Source organism: Seriola dumerili, unplaced genomic scaffold (assembly GCF_002260705.1).
Source record: "Seriola dumerili isolate Sdu_G_001 unplaced genomic scaffold, Sdu_1.0 BDQW01000189.1, whole genome shotgun sequence".
In the NCBI taxonomy this organism is placed as follows: Eukaryota; Metazoa; Chordata; class Actinopteri; order Carangiformes; family Carangidae; genus Seriola; species Seriola dumerili.
This window is the reverse complement of record NW_019174444.1, coordinates 1,315,090-1,331,081: the sequence shown is the minus strand read 5'-3', so window position 1 is coordinate 1,331,081 and position 15,992 is coordinate 1,315,090. Positions and strand designations below refer to the sequence as shown.

General features: G+C 40.7%; 1 protein-coding gene across 2 annotated transcripts in view; it reads right to left on the bottom strand.

Moving 5' to 3' along the window:
- Positions 1–15,992, bottom strand: part of LOC111227516 (carboxyl-terminal PDZ ligand of neuronal nitric oxide synthase protein-like) — a 191,876-nt gene that overhangs the window by 63,312 nt on the left and 112,572 nt on the right. The window contains exon 7 of one of the 2 annotated variants that reach the window (XM_022753040.1): positions 6,941–7,167. In XM_022753040.1, coding sequence (XP_022608761.1) covers positions 6,941–7,167 — 227 coding nt within the window. The remainder of the gene's footprint in view (positions 1–6,940; positions 7,168–15,992) is intronic. The other variant, XM_022753042.1, reaches the window with a different exon arrangement.

Below are 15,992 nucleotides of genomic sequence, written 5' to 3'. Positions count from 1 at the left end.
CTGGATTGGGTTGAGCAGACACCCAAAACTGAAGAGTCAGATATAGATCAGAACATCCCTTATTTGAACTGAGATCTGTGACTTTCTTGCTAACTATCACTTCAAACAGAGGCTCTGGACTGGTGGCCCCCCTGACCCTTTGGGCCCCTAAGCCTGTGCCCATTAGGCCCATTCAGTAATCATCCATGTAAGGCTGTGTTTGTAATTTCAGGTCTGGATCAACTGAGGCAAACTAATGATGGGATGAGAGAGAGAAAAAAAAGAGAGCAGGAGTTCTGTCAGCGGAGCGCTGCCTGTAGCACTACACTCAGAGATCAGAGTGTTTACACCTGCCTGACAGCATCTGAAAGTGGGCCAGAGGCAAAAACCTCTATCAAAGCATTTTGTTGTACAGCCTCACTTTAAAGCACACAAGCCTGTGCGAAGGCACAAACACACTCCACGTCTCTCTCTGTCTAATTCACACAAAGGAAATAACACCTCTCACTTAAACTGTTGCACTGATCTCCAGTTTTTGAATAGCAACTTATAAACACAAGGCTTTGAAATCATGTTGACATTTTGTTTCATGCCGAGTCTGATCTTTTTTCTTTATTTTTCTTTTGTTATGCACAACACTCTACATACTCAACATGCTTTTTATTGAAGCACTGATGACCACCTGCCTGCACAAAACACAGCGCAGCCTCTTGAAGTGTGTAAAATGTATTTATCTCCAAATTTTGTCTTTCCAATTTGTATTGTATTTAATTCAAGCCCTTTAAAAGTCAAAGTCCTGACTCGACCCTGTGGACACAAAGCCCAAGGTAGGATTGATGCGTGCTCTCCCTGAGTCCTCTGGGAGCGTTTGAACGCAGGGCGCCAAGAGATTTGTCAGTCTAACGGGAGCTGACAGGAGGAGAATGAACTTTAACACTCGCAGGCTGCTTTCCCTTTCATGAGCTTCCAGAGAAACCCCGTAGTGCATCAAATCCCTCTGCTAGCGAACATACACGCACATAAAAATGCATACACACGGGCACACACATCTTATTCAGTGTTACCACCCCCTCCCCCCACTTGTCCCTGCACATTCCCATTTAATATGTCAAACTGTTAAGAGTGACAAATCTGTCAAAGGAGGAAAATTGAAGAGAGCACATACAGTATATGTACGCACAAAAGCAGCCACACACAAATACACACACTTCCTCCAATGACCTGAGAATAGAGGTCATTGCTGGGAGCTCGTTGTTTCAGTGATTTCACGCCATGTTGCTTTCAATCAGGGGCTGTAATGAAAGGTTTCATAACTCTACGTTAATGGGTCCCAGAGACTGTTAAACAGCTGAATAGCTTTGGTTTTTGTAACTCCAAGTCGGGACACAGAATGTGTCCCAGAGTCCTGCTCTGGTGAGTTCTCGGTGACGTAAGTGAACAGGTTTGTTTTGGCGAGTCTGGAGCCTGAGGTGACATATCACTCTCACTGGGGTCTTGATGAAAAGTTGAAGAAACTCTGGCCAGGGGTGTTGCTTAGCAGCTGGTCTGGTTAATTATTTAGCATTAATTTAGACTGCCTAAGGAAATACATAATTACCCAGAGTTAACTACAGATCAGGGCTCTTTCCTGCAGAGGGGGGTCTTTTGACAGTTTTAGTGGCAAGGTGAAAAACAAAAAACTTTTCTTTGAATCAGGTATTGTGCAATAAGCATCAATAATTCAGAAACTCAGCTCAGCAGCAGAAACAGAACAAGACATTTTCTTAGTCGTGTTGGCAGATTTGCCCTCTGAGATAATTTTGACAAATGCTGCAACTTTAAGGCCACAGCTTCTGTCTCAAAAGCGCTCGGTGATGAATGTTGGTGCAATGATTTTTTTTTTTTTTTTTTGGTAAGAAAGGCTGCAGCCTTGTCGTGTGACTCCATCAGATGTGGCTGATTTCTTTATATTTTTATTCTGTAGCTGTAGAAACTACACCAGCTTCATGTGTTGTTTGGTTTTAACGCTGCAGTAAGTTTAAAAAATCATGACATTTCTAAAAGCATATATGACACTTGTTCCTTCAAATGGGATGGTGTAAAGAAAAACTCCAGAGAGAAGCTCAAATGCACCTCCACACACCTGGACAATGACTGTATAAAGTGGGTTTTTGTTGTCTATTATAGAATGGTACAAAAATAGTTGGATGCAGCCCCCCTGATCCCACTCTCCTACAAAGGTTATCATATACTGTTGGCACTCTGATTGAAACATACTGTGACCTTTAGGGCACTAAAACACTTTACTGAGGTTGGGGAAAGATTGTGGATTTGGTGAAATCGATGACTTTCATGACCCTAACCACGTTGGAGATTGTCTCAGTCCTGGAAGTTAACAGAAAAGCTACAGGAAGCGTCGATGTGCCAAACCTTGACAGAGGTGGGCTGGTTAACTAGACGTACATTTGCAAGACCAACCAGTTAGTCCTCAGGAGGGGTGGACAGTAACAGAGTACAATAACTCGAGTGCTGTGCTTTACTTGAGTTTCTCTTTTTTTTTGGAAACTCTTAGGCTTTTACTCCACTACACTTGAAATACAAATATTGTACTTTTGACTCCACTACATTTCTATGAAGTAAACCTACTTTGAAGCAGAGCTTTTAGTCTGTGGAATTATTTATTTTTTTATTTTGAAAATGCCATAGACCGCACACCGAGAAAAATCAATCACAGCCAGCTCCTCCACTGTCAGTCATGTTTGAACAGTTGAGTTTGAACCTGGCAGTGTCCTAACGATGGCTGGGGTAGATAAAAAAACGAGGCAGAAGATTCTTCATCAGAGCATTGTGGCCTTATTTCAAGGTCATGTTTGAAATTTTAGAAGCAAAACTGGTCAGCAATTCACCATCCAACTAGAGAAAGCATGTCAAGGTTTGTAATGTTTGTTTAATTCCAGATAAACTTTTAAACAGACAGCTTTTAGTAGTTCGCTCCACTTTTTCTTTTTGTAGATTCAGTTGTGTTTTTCTACAGGCTTTGTGTCATATTCTACAGGCTTTTATTCTACAGTTTCTACAGTAAGTCAGTTCATTTAGTAGCTTGTTTCAGAGTCATTAGGTTCTGTAAATCAAGTGTGTAACAATACAATTATGTGTTGACATAAAAAAATAATTTTGAATAAGTATTTTTAAAAATCAAGTACTCCAGTACTTTAATACAAATAGAAATTTGACTGAATAGCTTTCCCTTGTGCCATTATGTTTCATCAGAAGACTTTCAAACTGTATTTTTCGGATGATGATTATGGATGATGACCTCGGTTAAAGTGTAGTGCACAGCCACTGCCCAGAGCCTTTCTATAGGAGTGTCTGGGACTGTCTCATCCTCTGTGTGGGAGACATGCTTCACGTCAATGTTGACTTCTCCTATATTTAACCAAAATCACAATCTTTCCCTGCATAAAATGAAACATGTTAATCACACTTTAGTCGCCAGGGGGAGATATAATGAGAAAACTAATCAAATATGTTTTGCAGATATGTTTATGTTTATATGAGTTCAATAATGTTTCTGAGATTCAGGAGATAAAAACATTTAGGAGACAATGTTGCATCTTGAAACTATGAAAAGCAATAATTTCTCTAAATTGTTTTGAAGCTATAAATAATATTTTCCCCTTAACAACGCAGTGAGGATGGAGCACATGGAGCCGGTCCAGGTGCTCTCCCTCAGCAGAGCCCGGCAGGGGGAAGTGATAAAAAAATAAAAAACATAATAAAATGATTATAATGCAACATTGCTGCCAACTCGATGCAGAGCCGAAGTCCTGGAGCCAAAGAGTAATGTAATAAACATCAACCACCACCACCCCCCCACCCCCCATCTGCCCTCATCATGCAGTGTCTTCCTCCTGCTGCTGCTTCCATCAAAAACACAATTACACCGCTGCATACTGCTGGAAATCCCGGCTACTACGCCACTCTGCCAGCTGAGCCACACAGCTACCCGCGCTCACACACCTCTGGTTATAGATAGACTGCTGGTGGTGAGTTTCCACAGGCCAGAGAGCAGACGGACTGACCGAGCTGTATCATATCTCTAACACTATGAGGCCGCACAAACACAAACACGTGAGCTGGATGACTGGCTTAGTAGTCTTGGAGCTCAGCTGCCAACATGCAGCTGACAGCTTCGGAATAGAAACATGATAGTGGCAGACAGAGAGCTATTTCTACACCTGGTGTTAATTTGATTTTACTGCTGGTTAATACAGGCATGTGTGTTCAAATCAAAGTCAGAGACATTTTTCATTTGAGGCCTAAAGGAAAGACATTAAACTAGAAAATCTTGTGTAAACTTTGGATTTCCAGTGTTACACTCCTGGGTCGGGCTGGCAGGAGGGGAATGAACAGATTTCTGATTTCTTGCCAGGTTTCCAAACCTTAACCTGAGCTGACTCCAGATTTTGATACATTTTATAATCGAATCTGTGTGGAGGTTTTTCCTTGACTTTCTTCTCTAACTCTAACATTAATACACAAACATCTGTTTGCCTTAACTATGCCAAAAAATTCAATGGCATTTTAAGGCCCCATATCGTATAAAGGTAAATGTCCATGTCCTCTTTGAATATAAACCCGCTCTAGGTTCTATATATAGATGAAACGGTTACCGGTTTCACACTATACAACGGTAGAAATGGCAGACGCTTAGTATCACTGTTTTAGTATTTACCTGGTTTAACAGCACCGTGCCCTACAGGTGATAGGTGTGTCTACAGTGTCTGTGCTCTGAAAGATGTCACAGCACTGAAAAAAAAAATCTAGTTCTATATTAATACTGTGAAAGTATCAAAACGCTCAGTCCACAGAGAAATGCACACAGCCTGTATTCAGAAACTGGGCCTTAGAACAAACCGTCAGGACTTCTAGAACTCTGATGTAACAACAAAGCAGTCACCGCTCTCAGCCATGCCCAAAGTCCCGCCCACCTGAACCCACCATCCAACCTTGCAGGATTTGGTTTCTCTGAGTGTTTACCTCAAATCTGCTATATTTTTATTTGACCGATTAGAAAACAGTCAGCAACCTGTTGTTACTAGAGCTCCAGAGAGAAGCCTGAGAGAGGAGATGTAAAACTACATTGTGATGGTGTTTGGTTCTTAAAACCACAAATATATCTTCTTATGGATCAACACTTCAAATAAAACACAGGAGGAAGGTGGAAGATATGGGACCTTTAACCTTCAGGTAATTTTTTGTGATATTCTTTTTTTGTTTGCTTGTTGTGTGTTTTTTTTGGCTGTGTCTGCCTTTATCATAGAGCTGACAGCAAAGACAGAGACAGAGAGAGCAGACAGATTCCTTGCTGGATGTGAAGCAGGTATGTCATGGTTCATGGTGAGCATCTCAACCACTTTAAAAGCAGTCAATCCCCCTAAAGCACCTGCAGTAAATCTTCTCTTCACAAATGAAGTGAAAAGCCTCTCTAGAAAAATGTTAGTATATCCTTCCTAGCTGAGCATCTACCTTTTAGCAACAGGTCACATAGTTAGTTGGTTGAAGGATCCAAGATCATGAATAATGTTTTTCTTGGACTAAAACTGTGTATTGACACATGATGTCAGAGAGAGAGTATTTCTATTGATCCTCTTGGTGCTTCTGGAAGTAACTGAAATCATTTCTTTCTTACAAGTAACTATAGCTCATTATGTCCCCTAATATTCCAGGTGTTTGTACTAAATGGATGGAAGAGAAAGGTACTCTATTCCACTGTCTGTGGGAGTGTCCAAATATGATGATTAAGAGATGTTTGATACTAAAGTCCCTTTAAATGTCAAAATCTGTGTTCTTGGAATATATCCAAAGGACTTTGTACAAACATTAAAACAAATTAAACTTCTAGACTTTGGACCTCTTCACTCCAGAAGAGCCATTGCACTATGTTGGAAGAGTGTGGATGCTCCATCAATGAGAATGTGGACAAAGGAGCTTTAAGACTATGTTGGTCAGGGAGATATTTTTGTTTTTTTATCTGATATTAGTGCAAGTTGAGTGTGAGTGTATGTGGATGTGTGAGTATGTGTAATGTTGGTATTTTTGATCCTAAATTTTTGTATTGTTGCTGCATGTTGCAACCTGATAATGAAATGATAATAAATATATAGTGGAAATAACAGTTTAAAAACATAGATTATAAAACATGTAATATATAATTAAGTACAAAGATTAAATGTCTAAATGAAGGCAGTGGAGAATAGAGCAGTTTTTAGCTTCTTTTTAAAGCCAGTTACAGTTTGCACAGATGTGATATCCACTGGGAGCTGGTTCCAGCAGTGGGCAGCAGAGTGGATGAGTGCCATTTCTGTTTTAAGTTTTAACTCTAGGCACCACTAGCTGACCAGCTCCTGCAGATCTTAGAGACCTATTGGTGGAAAGGAACTGGTGGAAAAGAACAAGAAAAGGTGCAACACACATTTACCCTTTTCTGTGAGAGCTTGCAGTTTTGTCCAGGCCTTGAAATACTGTGGGAGCTTTGGAGAGATGATGCTTTGAAATCTTGCCCTTTTTCTTAATAAAGTAATCCACGTCGGGACCAGTGATACCAGCCTGGGGCAAATGAACCTTTACCTCAGGAAAGCCAGCTTGCAAAAGCCATAGCGACATTCTTCTTTGTCCCTGCTGGGATCCAAAATCTCACCAAAGCATTTTGAAACTAATCCCCAACTCTCGCTAAAATATGTTTCGTGGACTTCAGATGACAGTTGTGTTTTACTTATAACCTTATTGAACTGACCTACATTCACACATTGTCAGTATTTTCTAGCTTGTATTATTTTCTGCATTATTTGTTAACAGCCATTGGTCCACAGCAGTTTAATGTTGGTGGAGAAAGATCACAAGGATATTTGACATAAATCTCTGCTGGTCAAAAAGGAAAAAACTCAACATTCTGTACATAAACATACAGAGTGTGATTTACCTTGTTCTCTGTGTGGTTTAGATCAGGTGTCTTGGCTGTGGCGTCCAGATCAGTCACTCCTCTGTTGACGTTCAACTCCTCCGCTGCTACCACCGCTGCCACCTGGCTCACCTCTTCTGCATCAATGTCCGTCTCCTCAGCGACGGTCGCAGTCTTCTCTGCGCCTGTTAGCTCCCGAGCTGAGCCGAGGAAAGTACACACACATACAGGTGGATAAGCACGCACACCTGCATACACACATGTGGGCATGAGCATGTACACACACACACATGAGGTGGACACACATGAATAAACTCGAGTAAGAAACATCATACAGCCACAGTATCATATATGACTATATAATTGAATAAGATTCAATGTTTTAGCTGTTTAATAGTACAACTCTTAAGCAAATAAACAGTGAAGTTAGTCAACACATAACCACAGAAAGAGCTATAAGACATTGCAAATATAAATATACAACTCTTTCCTGGGAGTTTCCATTTTGTGTTTTGAGCATTTTAAACAGCATACCGGTTGTGGTTAATGCATTTTTAATGGGACAAATTGGTCCAAATGGGATACAGTTTGTGGTTTCAATGAAGCAGATATAATCAACAGTGGAGTTCAACAACATTAACAGTATTAAATCAACACACTGAAACAAATTTAAAAAAAAATCAAATCAAAAGTCTTAATTTCTAGAGAAAGGTGTTGATTTTGAAAACCTCCAACAATTATAACACTGTCTTTGTCTTTGGCGGTCCAAACCATGTGGAACGTTTTACTATTTCAAGTGTTTTTGATTTGCCTCACCAGAACAAAACACTGTTTGTCACATTTGCTGGAACTCTTCTTCTCTCCACTACAATGCCTGAAGTTGTTGGCTGCGTATCACAACCTCACCCGATTCAAAGTAAACTGTATGAGTGGAGAACTATGAGATGCCAGAACTCTGGTACAGTTTTAATTGCATTTTCTTGTTTAAACAAAGTTATAAACAACTGCCTATGAGACAAAATTGCATTAGCTCTCTGCCAACTAAAAATAACCAGGTGTACCAGGCGCTACAGGGACTGTGGTCACTTAAGTGGTAAAACTATTTCTACACAAAACAGATGGCAGGTACTAATATTTCCACAAAGCTGCCTCTAACAGACCCCTGAGAAGTTCCAGGAAAAATAAATAACTTTCAAATCTGAAAACTACTCAAAAGTAATCAACACATTTATGGGCACTCGTGTGAGAATTCATACTCCAAATAAATTGGGGGCAGCATATTATCAGAAAGTTGGGGTGTCCGCACCTATTGGAATAAACAAGCAAATCCTTGTCCCTCCCCCGTCCCCGTTCTCTTTGACATTTTTGGACTGGCAATCGGGCATGCCAGGACAAATCCCAGTGGGACCCGGCAGCAGTGGACCAATATGTGCCTGTCACTCAGGGTGCGCATGAGAACGTACTGTGTGCATGTGCAGTGGCTGGGTCCACTGTCCAAAGACAAGCAAGTTTCAACCCTGACCATCACCCGCATGTTGAATGAACATTAGCTTGAATAAATCTAACCTCAGCACAGGGTAGTTGTTGACATGTTGCCTGCATTGACTGAGGGAGTGATGTTTTCCGCACAGGTTTATCTGGCCATCTGATTATGTCAGATTATGTCCTTCTTTGGTTATTATTTGACTGACGATGGCGATTTCACACCTAGTCTGCCCAGTCAGAGAGACTGGTAGGATGTAGTGGTGGCAGGAGTAAAGGATGAGCCACAAAAGGTCAAGAAACATGAGAGAGAGGGAGAACAGCTGGAGCAGCAGCATCAACAGCTGAGCTGAGGAAGGAGTGGAGGAATATCGCTGAGAGAGGACGACTGCAACGCAGGTTTATAGCTTCTTAAAAATAACTTAAAAAATATTTAAATGAGGACTTCACAAATTCTTGACGATTCAAAGGAGTACTGCTGTGTTTATTTCGTGGCACTGATCCAACATTTAGCAGGGCGTGGCCAGATGTTTAGTGAAGCCAATTTTATATGAAAACATTATAAGAACAGTTTAACATCTTGGGAAATATATTTATTTACTTATTTACTTTCATGTCTGTGCGTGCAGTATGGAGCTGGAGTCAGGACAGGGTTAGCCTAGCTTCACATAAAGGAAACATCTGGTCTGGCTTTCAATTTAGATCAAAGAGACATCTGGCAACACCTCTTAAGACTGCTAATTATGTTTTATTTAATCCATATACATTTTCTTTAAGAAGAAAAAGAAATTTAAAGACAACAGTTGTGTACAGTGCTACGTACTGTAACTGTTTCAGTTTATCTATCTGCACTGCCTGGTATGAAATTCTAGGGAAAGAAACCAAAAAGTATGATTACAAATATGTGAAACTATTTCTTATTTCTCACATGTGAAGACAAGCTCCACAGTAGAATTACTGAGTCAGGTAACGTGTTGTTTAAACAGATAAAAAGATGGTGGGAAGTGCATAAGAAGCTGAGATTGAAAAGAAAATGGTAAAAGGTGACAGTAAGCCTGGTTGTTAAAGAAAAGCTGGTGGAGCTTTAAACAGGAGGTGACATTACTCTCCATTTCCTGATCACCACAGTACTCTTCCTCTGGCTCCTCTGACTCTACTGTTATATTCTCATATCCTCCTTTAAGCTGCCAGGTCCCTACTGAAAATCTGGGCCCATATTCACAAAAAATCTTAAGGCTAAAAGTAGCTCCTAATTTGCTGATTTCAGGGAAACTAACTTTAGGACTCTATTTTTCTGACGACTTACGAGGGAATAATGATCGTTGTGGAGTTTTTGAAGGATGCAATAAAATCTCCTACCAACCGAAACAACCCAATCAGTGCGGAAATTAAGTGTCTGGCAACGCTGCGCTACTTGGCAACAGAGACAGGCTGATCTATTCACCAAACAATAAATGCAGCCTGACCTACATTGTAGGACAGTTCATAGGATCTCCTTTGGATTTTCAACAACTACAGAGAAATAAAGCAGCTTCATGGTCTGTCTACCCGGTGTGATCGGTGCCAGAGATGTAAGCATGTACAAATTATTGCACCATCACAAGATGAGGAGGTATTTGTAAATAGGAAATCAAAATCACACCATACACACAGGTTGTAGTGATGCTGTCTGTACAGTTGCAGACATTGTTGTACAGTGTCCAGGATCTACGCATGAGTCATGGATCTTAATGGAGAGTGACCTGAGGCAGCTGTTTGAAAGGATCATATTCCAGCTGGATGTCACCTGGTGGGGGACTGTGGAAATCTTCTCACACCCCAACCCAAAGGTGGGACCACAGCTACATTTCAACAGGTACAGGTACAACAGGCTGTAGCTATTAAGCTGCCAGTGAGGTTTAGTTAGGTCGTCTATGACAGATGAGCTTTTTATTGTAAGTTTTTATTGTAAAATTAAATTCTCCCGAGTTGACACAAACCTGATCATACAGATGCATTTTGGAGAATGCACTACTTTTGTAAACAGCACAGAATATGTTAATTTTTCATTTGTATTTGTTTATTTCTCAGTGTTTTTTTTTTTTTTTTTAATTATTACTGTGGGATGTTGTAGATGCATTTTCAGTGGCACAGACAATCTTTCATCAACCATTGGCTGTGCTTCCTGCAAGCGAGCTCGTCCATGAAAATTGACGTCAGCCATAGCAAAGGAGTCATACTCTTAGCTTAGGAGTTTTCACTTTTCCTTAGTAAAAGATGGTCTCAGCAGCTTTGTGAGCAGCAGCAACTTTTAGTTAAACACTTTCAGTGTGACTTAGGGGTACTCTTAGTGGTAAGATAAAATGCTTTGTGGATACGGGCCCTGATCTTTTATCTTCCTTTCACCCAAATGAAATCTGACTTTAATGGAAATGGACAATTACACTAAATGTTTAACTGTGCTTGATTTGCCTTCCCACACATTTTCTTTTTTTTTTCATCAAACTTCAATTCAAATAACTCACACACACTTTTAAATTTGCTCAGTTATTCAATATGTATTTTGGTGCCCATATCTAGCCGTTTCCTTCACGCTTCCTGTCCTTTCCTTCTTTCATCATCATTGCTGCTCCTTCTCCTTCTACATCATACCTCCGCTGTCCATCACACCTCCACCATCTCTTGTCTGCCTCTTTTTCCCATATAAACTTGACTTCTTCCTCCAGTGCACGCAGCTATTAGCGCTGTCCTGCCCCTACACTTAAACCTTATATCCAACAATCTGGCACAAGCACACTGTGGCCTCTTCTCCCTCCTCAAAATCCTCATCCTTGATAACCTGCTGCCAGCACCAAGCTGACTTGTCTCTCCATCACCGCTCCTCTTCCTCCTACTTCCTATCCAGATCAGTGCTGTGCTGCCCTTCCTCCTGCTTTGTGCTGCTGACATGTCTTCCTGCCCTCTCCCACTTCACTTGCTCTGACTTAGATTTTTAATTCAATTTAACTGACAGAAGACAGAATAACTGTCTCTTTGTGAAGAGACAGTTATTCATTTTACTACATTACAACATTCAAATAGAGAAAGGTGCAGATATGAGCTTTGCACTTTGAGCTCTGTATGAACTAAATAAAAAGACTCAAATAGAACAGCAAGGAAGCTGCGAGGATACCAAATGAATGTGAATTGTGTGAGACATGGAATAGAAAAAAAGTACAACATATGAGCAGATTCAATTACTTTGTGTGAAATGCGGAACTGAAACATTTCTTGAGTTTAATGCAAAATATACCCAACAGTGGTGAGCACTGACACTGACAGCAAGAAGGCCTTTCTGTGTGGAGTTTGCATGCATGGTACTTTGGCTTCCTCCCACAGTCCACAGACATGTAGGGTTAGGTTAATTGGTGGCTCTAAATTGCCTGTAGGTGTGAATGTGAGTGTGAATGGTTGTTTGTCTCTGTATATCAGCCCTGTGATAGCAAACTGTCCAGGGTGTACTCCGTCCTCGTCAGCTAGGATTGGCTACCCTGCCCGTGACCCAAGTGGTATGGCTAATGAATGAATATTTCATGTTTTTAAATGACATTTCAATCACACATAAACTCTTGAGCCATTGTCAATGAAATGTGGTATTTCTCACATAGGTTCTTGATAGGTTAGGGGCTTGTGTCTATCGTCTATGTTGTTGCTTTTGTCTCAGGGTCATCAACTGTGCTTGGCCCTCCATTAGTAGATCTTTTTCAAGTTTTTATTTTGGTATTTTGCCTTACTGTGAAGGTTAGTGGCCCAGATAGACAGGAAAAATATGGAGAGAGAGGGAGAGAGAGGGGGATAACATGCAACAGAGGTACAAAAAAATCTAATTGGAGACATTCCAATTATATGGTTCATGCATCCTAGACCACTAGTATATTGTTTTTATTTTAACTTGTGGGGTTAGGCGAACTGAGTAACATTACTATCCTGTTTGTGTTAGAGGTCATTTGTCCCGTCAACTAAGTTATTGGCCTAGTTGTCATTGCAATCAACAAATACTGATGGATTGTTGGTGCTTCATATCTTACTGTAACTTATTATAATAAAATCTACTGTATGTGAGGTGGTTTTATGTATCTATCTATTTTGTTGCATTATTTATGATGTGTATTGGTTGTGTTGACTACTCTTGCAAACCAAATTGCCCCTCAGGAACAATAAAGACTTTTTTTTAAAATCTAATCTAATCTAATATAGGATCATAATGTTAGTATATCTTGAATATGCAGTATAAAATAATTCATCTTATCTGCTAATGAATGGCACATTGCAAACAGTGTGGTTTGTTTTTCTTGACATGTCCTTTCGAGTATATCCAGTACAAACTACTTTGCTCCCTGGAGATAAAGACGCTATAATAACATCATACTTAATTGAATGATTTGCCTTATTTATTTAAGTTACTCACCACTAAAACTACTTAAAGAAGTGAAGCTGGATTGGAAACAAGTCTAAAAAAGCCTAAATAGCTTGTTCAGGTAAACGTTTTTTTGTTCTGTAGATTTATTCCACAGACGACATTAACATTAGTGAATATTGCTGACACGCCATTAAGAACCTTCATCATGTATCCTGCAGGCTTTAATTCAGTGTTCAGTACTTAGCGTTCACTGAACTGCTGAATGGAAGTGCCTGCGGCGTGGTTATGTCTTATGCTAATGTGAACTGTAATGATAGTTTGTCCACTGAGTGGGCATCATTAGTTCCAGTGATGTAAGCTTCTATACATGCTTGTTTGTTTGCCAATAAAATCAGATTGTTTATTTTATGTTGCAGAACTTTGTGCAATTATTCTGAAATACTGCAGAAAAACTTTTTTTTTTCTTGAGAACAAAACATCTCTTGCCCCACACTTTTTTCCCTCTCCTCTTTTCTTCTGACTCCCTGCTGCTCGGCCTCGTTCTCCATCCTCTCATCTCTGTAATCCACTTCTACATTTCATCTTTTCTTGCTCCTCTGTTCCTTTTTCCTCTAATATCCATCTCTTCCTCCCCCTCCCCTGCGCTATCCCTGCTATCCAGATTTCCGTTCTTCTAATCCACTATCTCCCACTCTCCTATCCCTTCTCCTTTCATTGCCATGATAATTAGTTCTCCAGATAAGCTCATTGGTTGTGCATGGCAGCTCTTGTGTTGCCTAACACACCATGACAGCAAGTGTGCAAGTGTGTTTATGTGTGTGTGTGTGTACAGGATTGCATTTGTATGCATGTGCGGTCGTTTCACTGTGTGTGGATGTACAGTTATAGCGCGTGGGTGATCTCTGGGCTCATCAGCATGTGAAAGCCAGCTCGTCTCTGGAGGGCTGGAGGGGGGCGTGGAGATAACGTACCCCAGCCTGACGCTCTCACATCAGGGTGGGAGGCTGACCACTGCTGGCTGCTGTAATGACTGGAACGGTGGAGTGAAAGAGCCGAGCTTGTGGACTCTTCCAACTGCTGAATCTCCATGTCTGTCATCTCAGACCCCCCTCGGAGGCACGTGTCCCCCCGTGCCGCAGTGAAACCCATCCTGTCCAGGCATGAGGCAGCGGATAAAAGTAGCTCATCCCACCAGTGTTGTTGTGCAGTCTTTCTTTGGGTTGACTCATCCGTGACATTCAACCCAAGCATTGCACTCTCCTGCTTGCCAACTTGGGCACAATGCAGGCAGGAATTAGCACGTCTGTGTGTGTTTATGCGTATGTGTGTTTGTATGTGTGTTTGTGTTTGTTTTTGTGTGTGTGTGTGTGTGTGTGTGTGTGTGTGTGTGTGTGTGTGTGTGCATGTACAGCACAATCTGTTTGTGCTATCTGATGACATGTGACTATGACAATTGTGTAGGTGTTTGTGCGTGGTGGAGAATGTGTTGACAAGGCTTCGGATTTTGCATTATTTTTGGACTATACATTCAATTTCCACCATCTCCACTGTTTCCTTTATGATACAGTTTTTACACTTTTTTTTAGTTCTATTTGATGACCTAAAAATAAAAATCCGCCTGGGTTTGTTTATCTCGTCTCTCTAAAGGGATGACGGATGAGCTCTGCACCTCTGCTGAGCTGAAACCTTGTTCACACGGGGGTGGATGGATCCTGGCGGCTGCTCCCAGGAACTTCCTTCCTGACCCACTTCCCTACAATACCCCTTCAAATGATTTAAAGAGACACTGCAGCTTCTTTCAACTCAGGTTGTATTGTCATAGCATCATCAGTTCTGTCAGTAACGATAACATGAGTTAACTAAACAACTGCTGAGAAACAGGCTGTAAATCAGTGGTTTTCTGTCGGGCCATCTAAACTACTGTGTTTATTAAACATGGACCTTCAGGGAGAGAGGCCACACATTCAGTGACAACTGTTAATGCTGTCATCTGGGCAACTAAACTGATTGTGAAACAGAATGCATCGGGATCTGTCCCATTTAGCTCAGCAAATGACAATGACTGATTAATCACATCATTTGGTACAGTAGCTTCAGGATAAAAAGTAAATAACAAGTAAAAAGACAACAAGTTTAATTTTAATATTGTCTAAAGGCAGATGTCCATGTGTTGTTTGATTATAAAGCAGGTCTAGCTTCTATATTAATACTGTGAAAGTATCAAAGCCTCAGTCCACAGAGAAATGCACACAGCCTGTATTCAGAAACTGAGCCTTTAAACCAGCCGTCAGGACTTCTGGAACTTTGTGATGTCACAACAAAGCAGTCACCGCTCTCAGCCATGCCCCAAGCCCCACCCACCTGGACCCACCATCCAACCTTGCAGGATTTGGTTTCTCTGAGTGTTTACCTGAAATCTGCTATATTTTTATTTGATCACTCAGAAAACAGTCAGCCAATCAGAAGAGAGGCTCAAAGTCTCCTCTCTTCTGATTGGCTCACCGACCTGTTGTTACTAGAACTGCAGAGAGAAGCCTGAGAGGAGATTTAAAACTACATTGAGATGGCTTTTGTTTCTTAAAATCAGAAATATATCTTTTTATGGATCAAAACTTCAACTAAAACACCAGGAAAAGTGTAAAATATGGGACCTTTAACATATGTTGACGTAAGTTAATGTGAAGAAAAAGGTGTCAGCAATGAGTTTAACATTTGGTCAGGGAGCTACTTCAAAAAATACACTGATTTGAACCCACAGCCAATAGCCAGCTATAAAATAACATTGCAACTCTAGACAGTATATGTTTTGTTCTCAATTTTAAGAAAACATTCAAAAAATTTTCTGAACAGACTCCCTGTCTCCTCCATCAGCAACACTCATCTCTCTGGCACACTGAACTCTCAACTGTTATATCAAATCCACCCACATGTCTGACTGCCTCTGCATTTTCTCTGTTGCTCTGCTTATGCAAAAAAAACCCATGCATGTTCTGTTGTGTTTACCTCTGATAAATCACCTGCTGTGTGTCGTGTGTTTCTAGCCTTTCTGACAGAATTATACCTTGAACGTCTGAGTCCAACGTACAAATTGATGTTCAATGATAATCGAAGAATACAAGAACAGCTACTGATGAAAGTGTGATGACAAACTAAGAAAAAAACCCTCTCCTTCAAGAGAAACGTCTTTCTAATAGTCGCTGACTTCAAGATTGA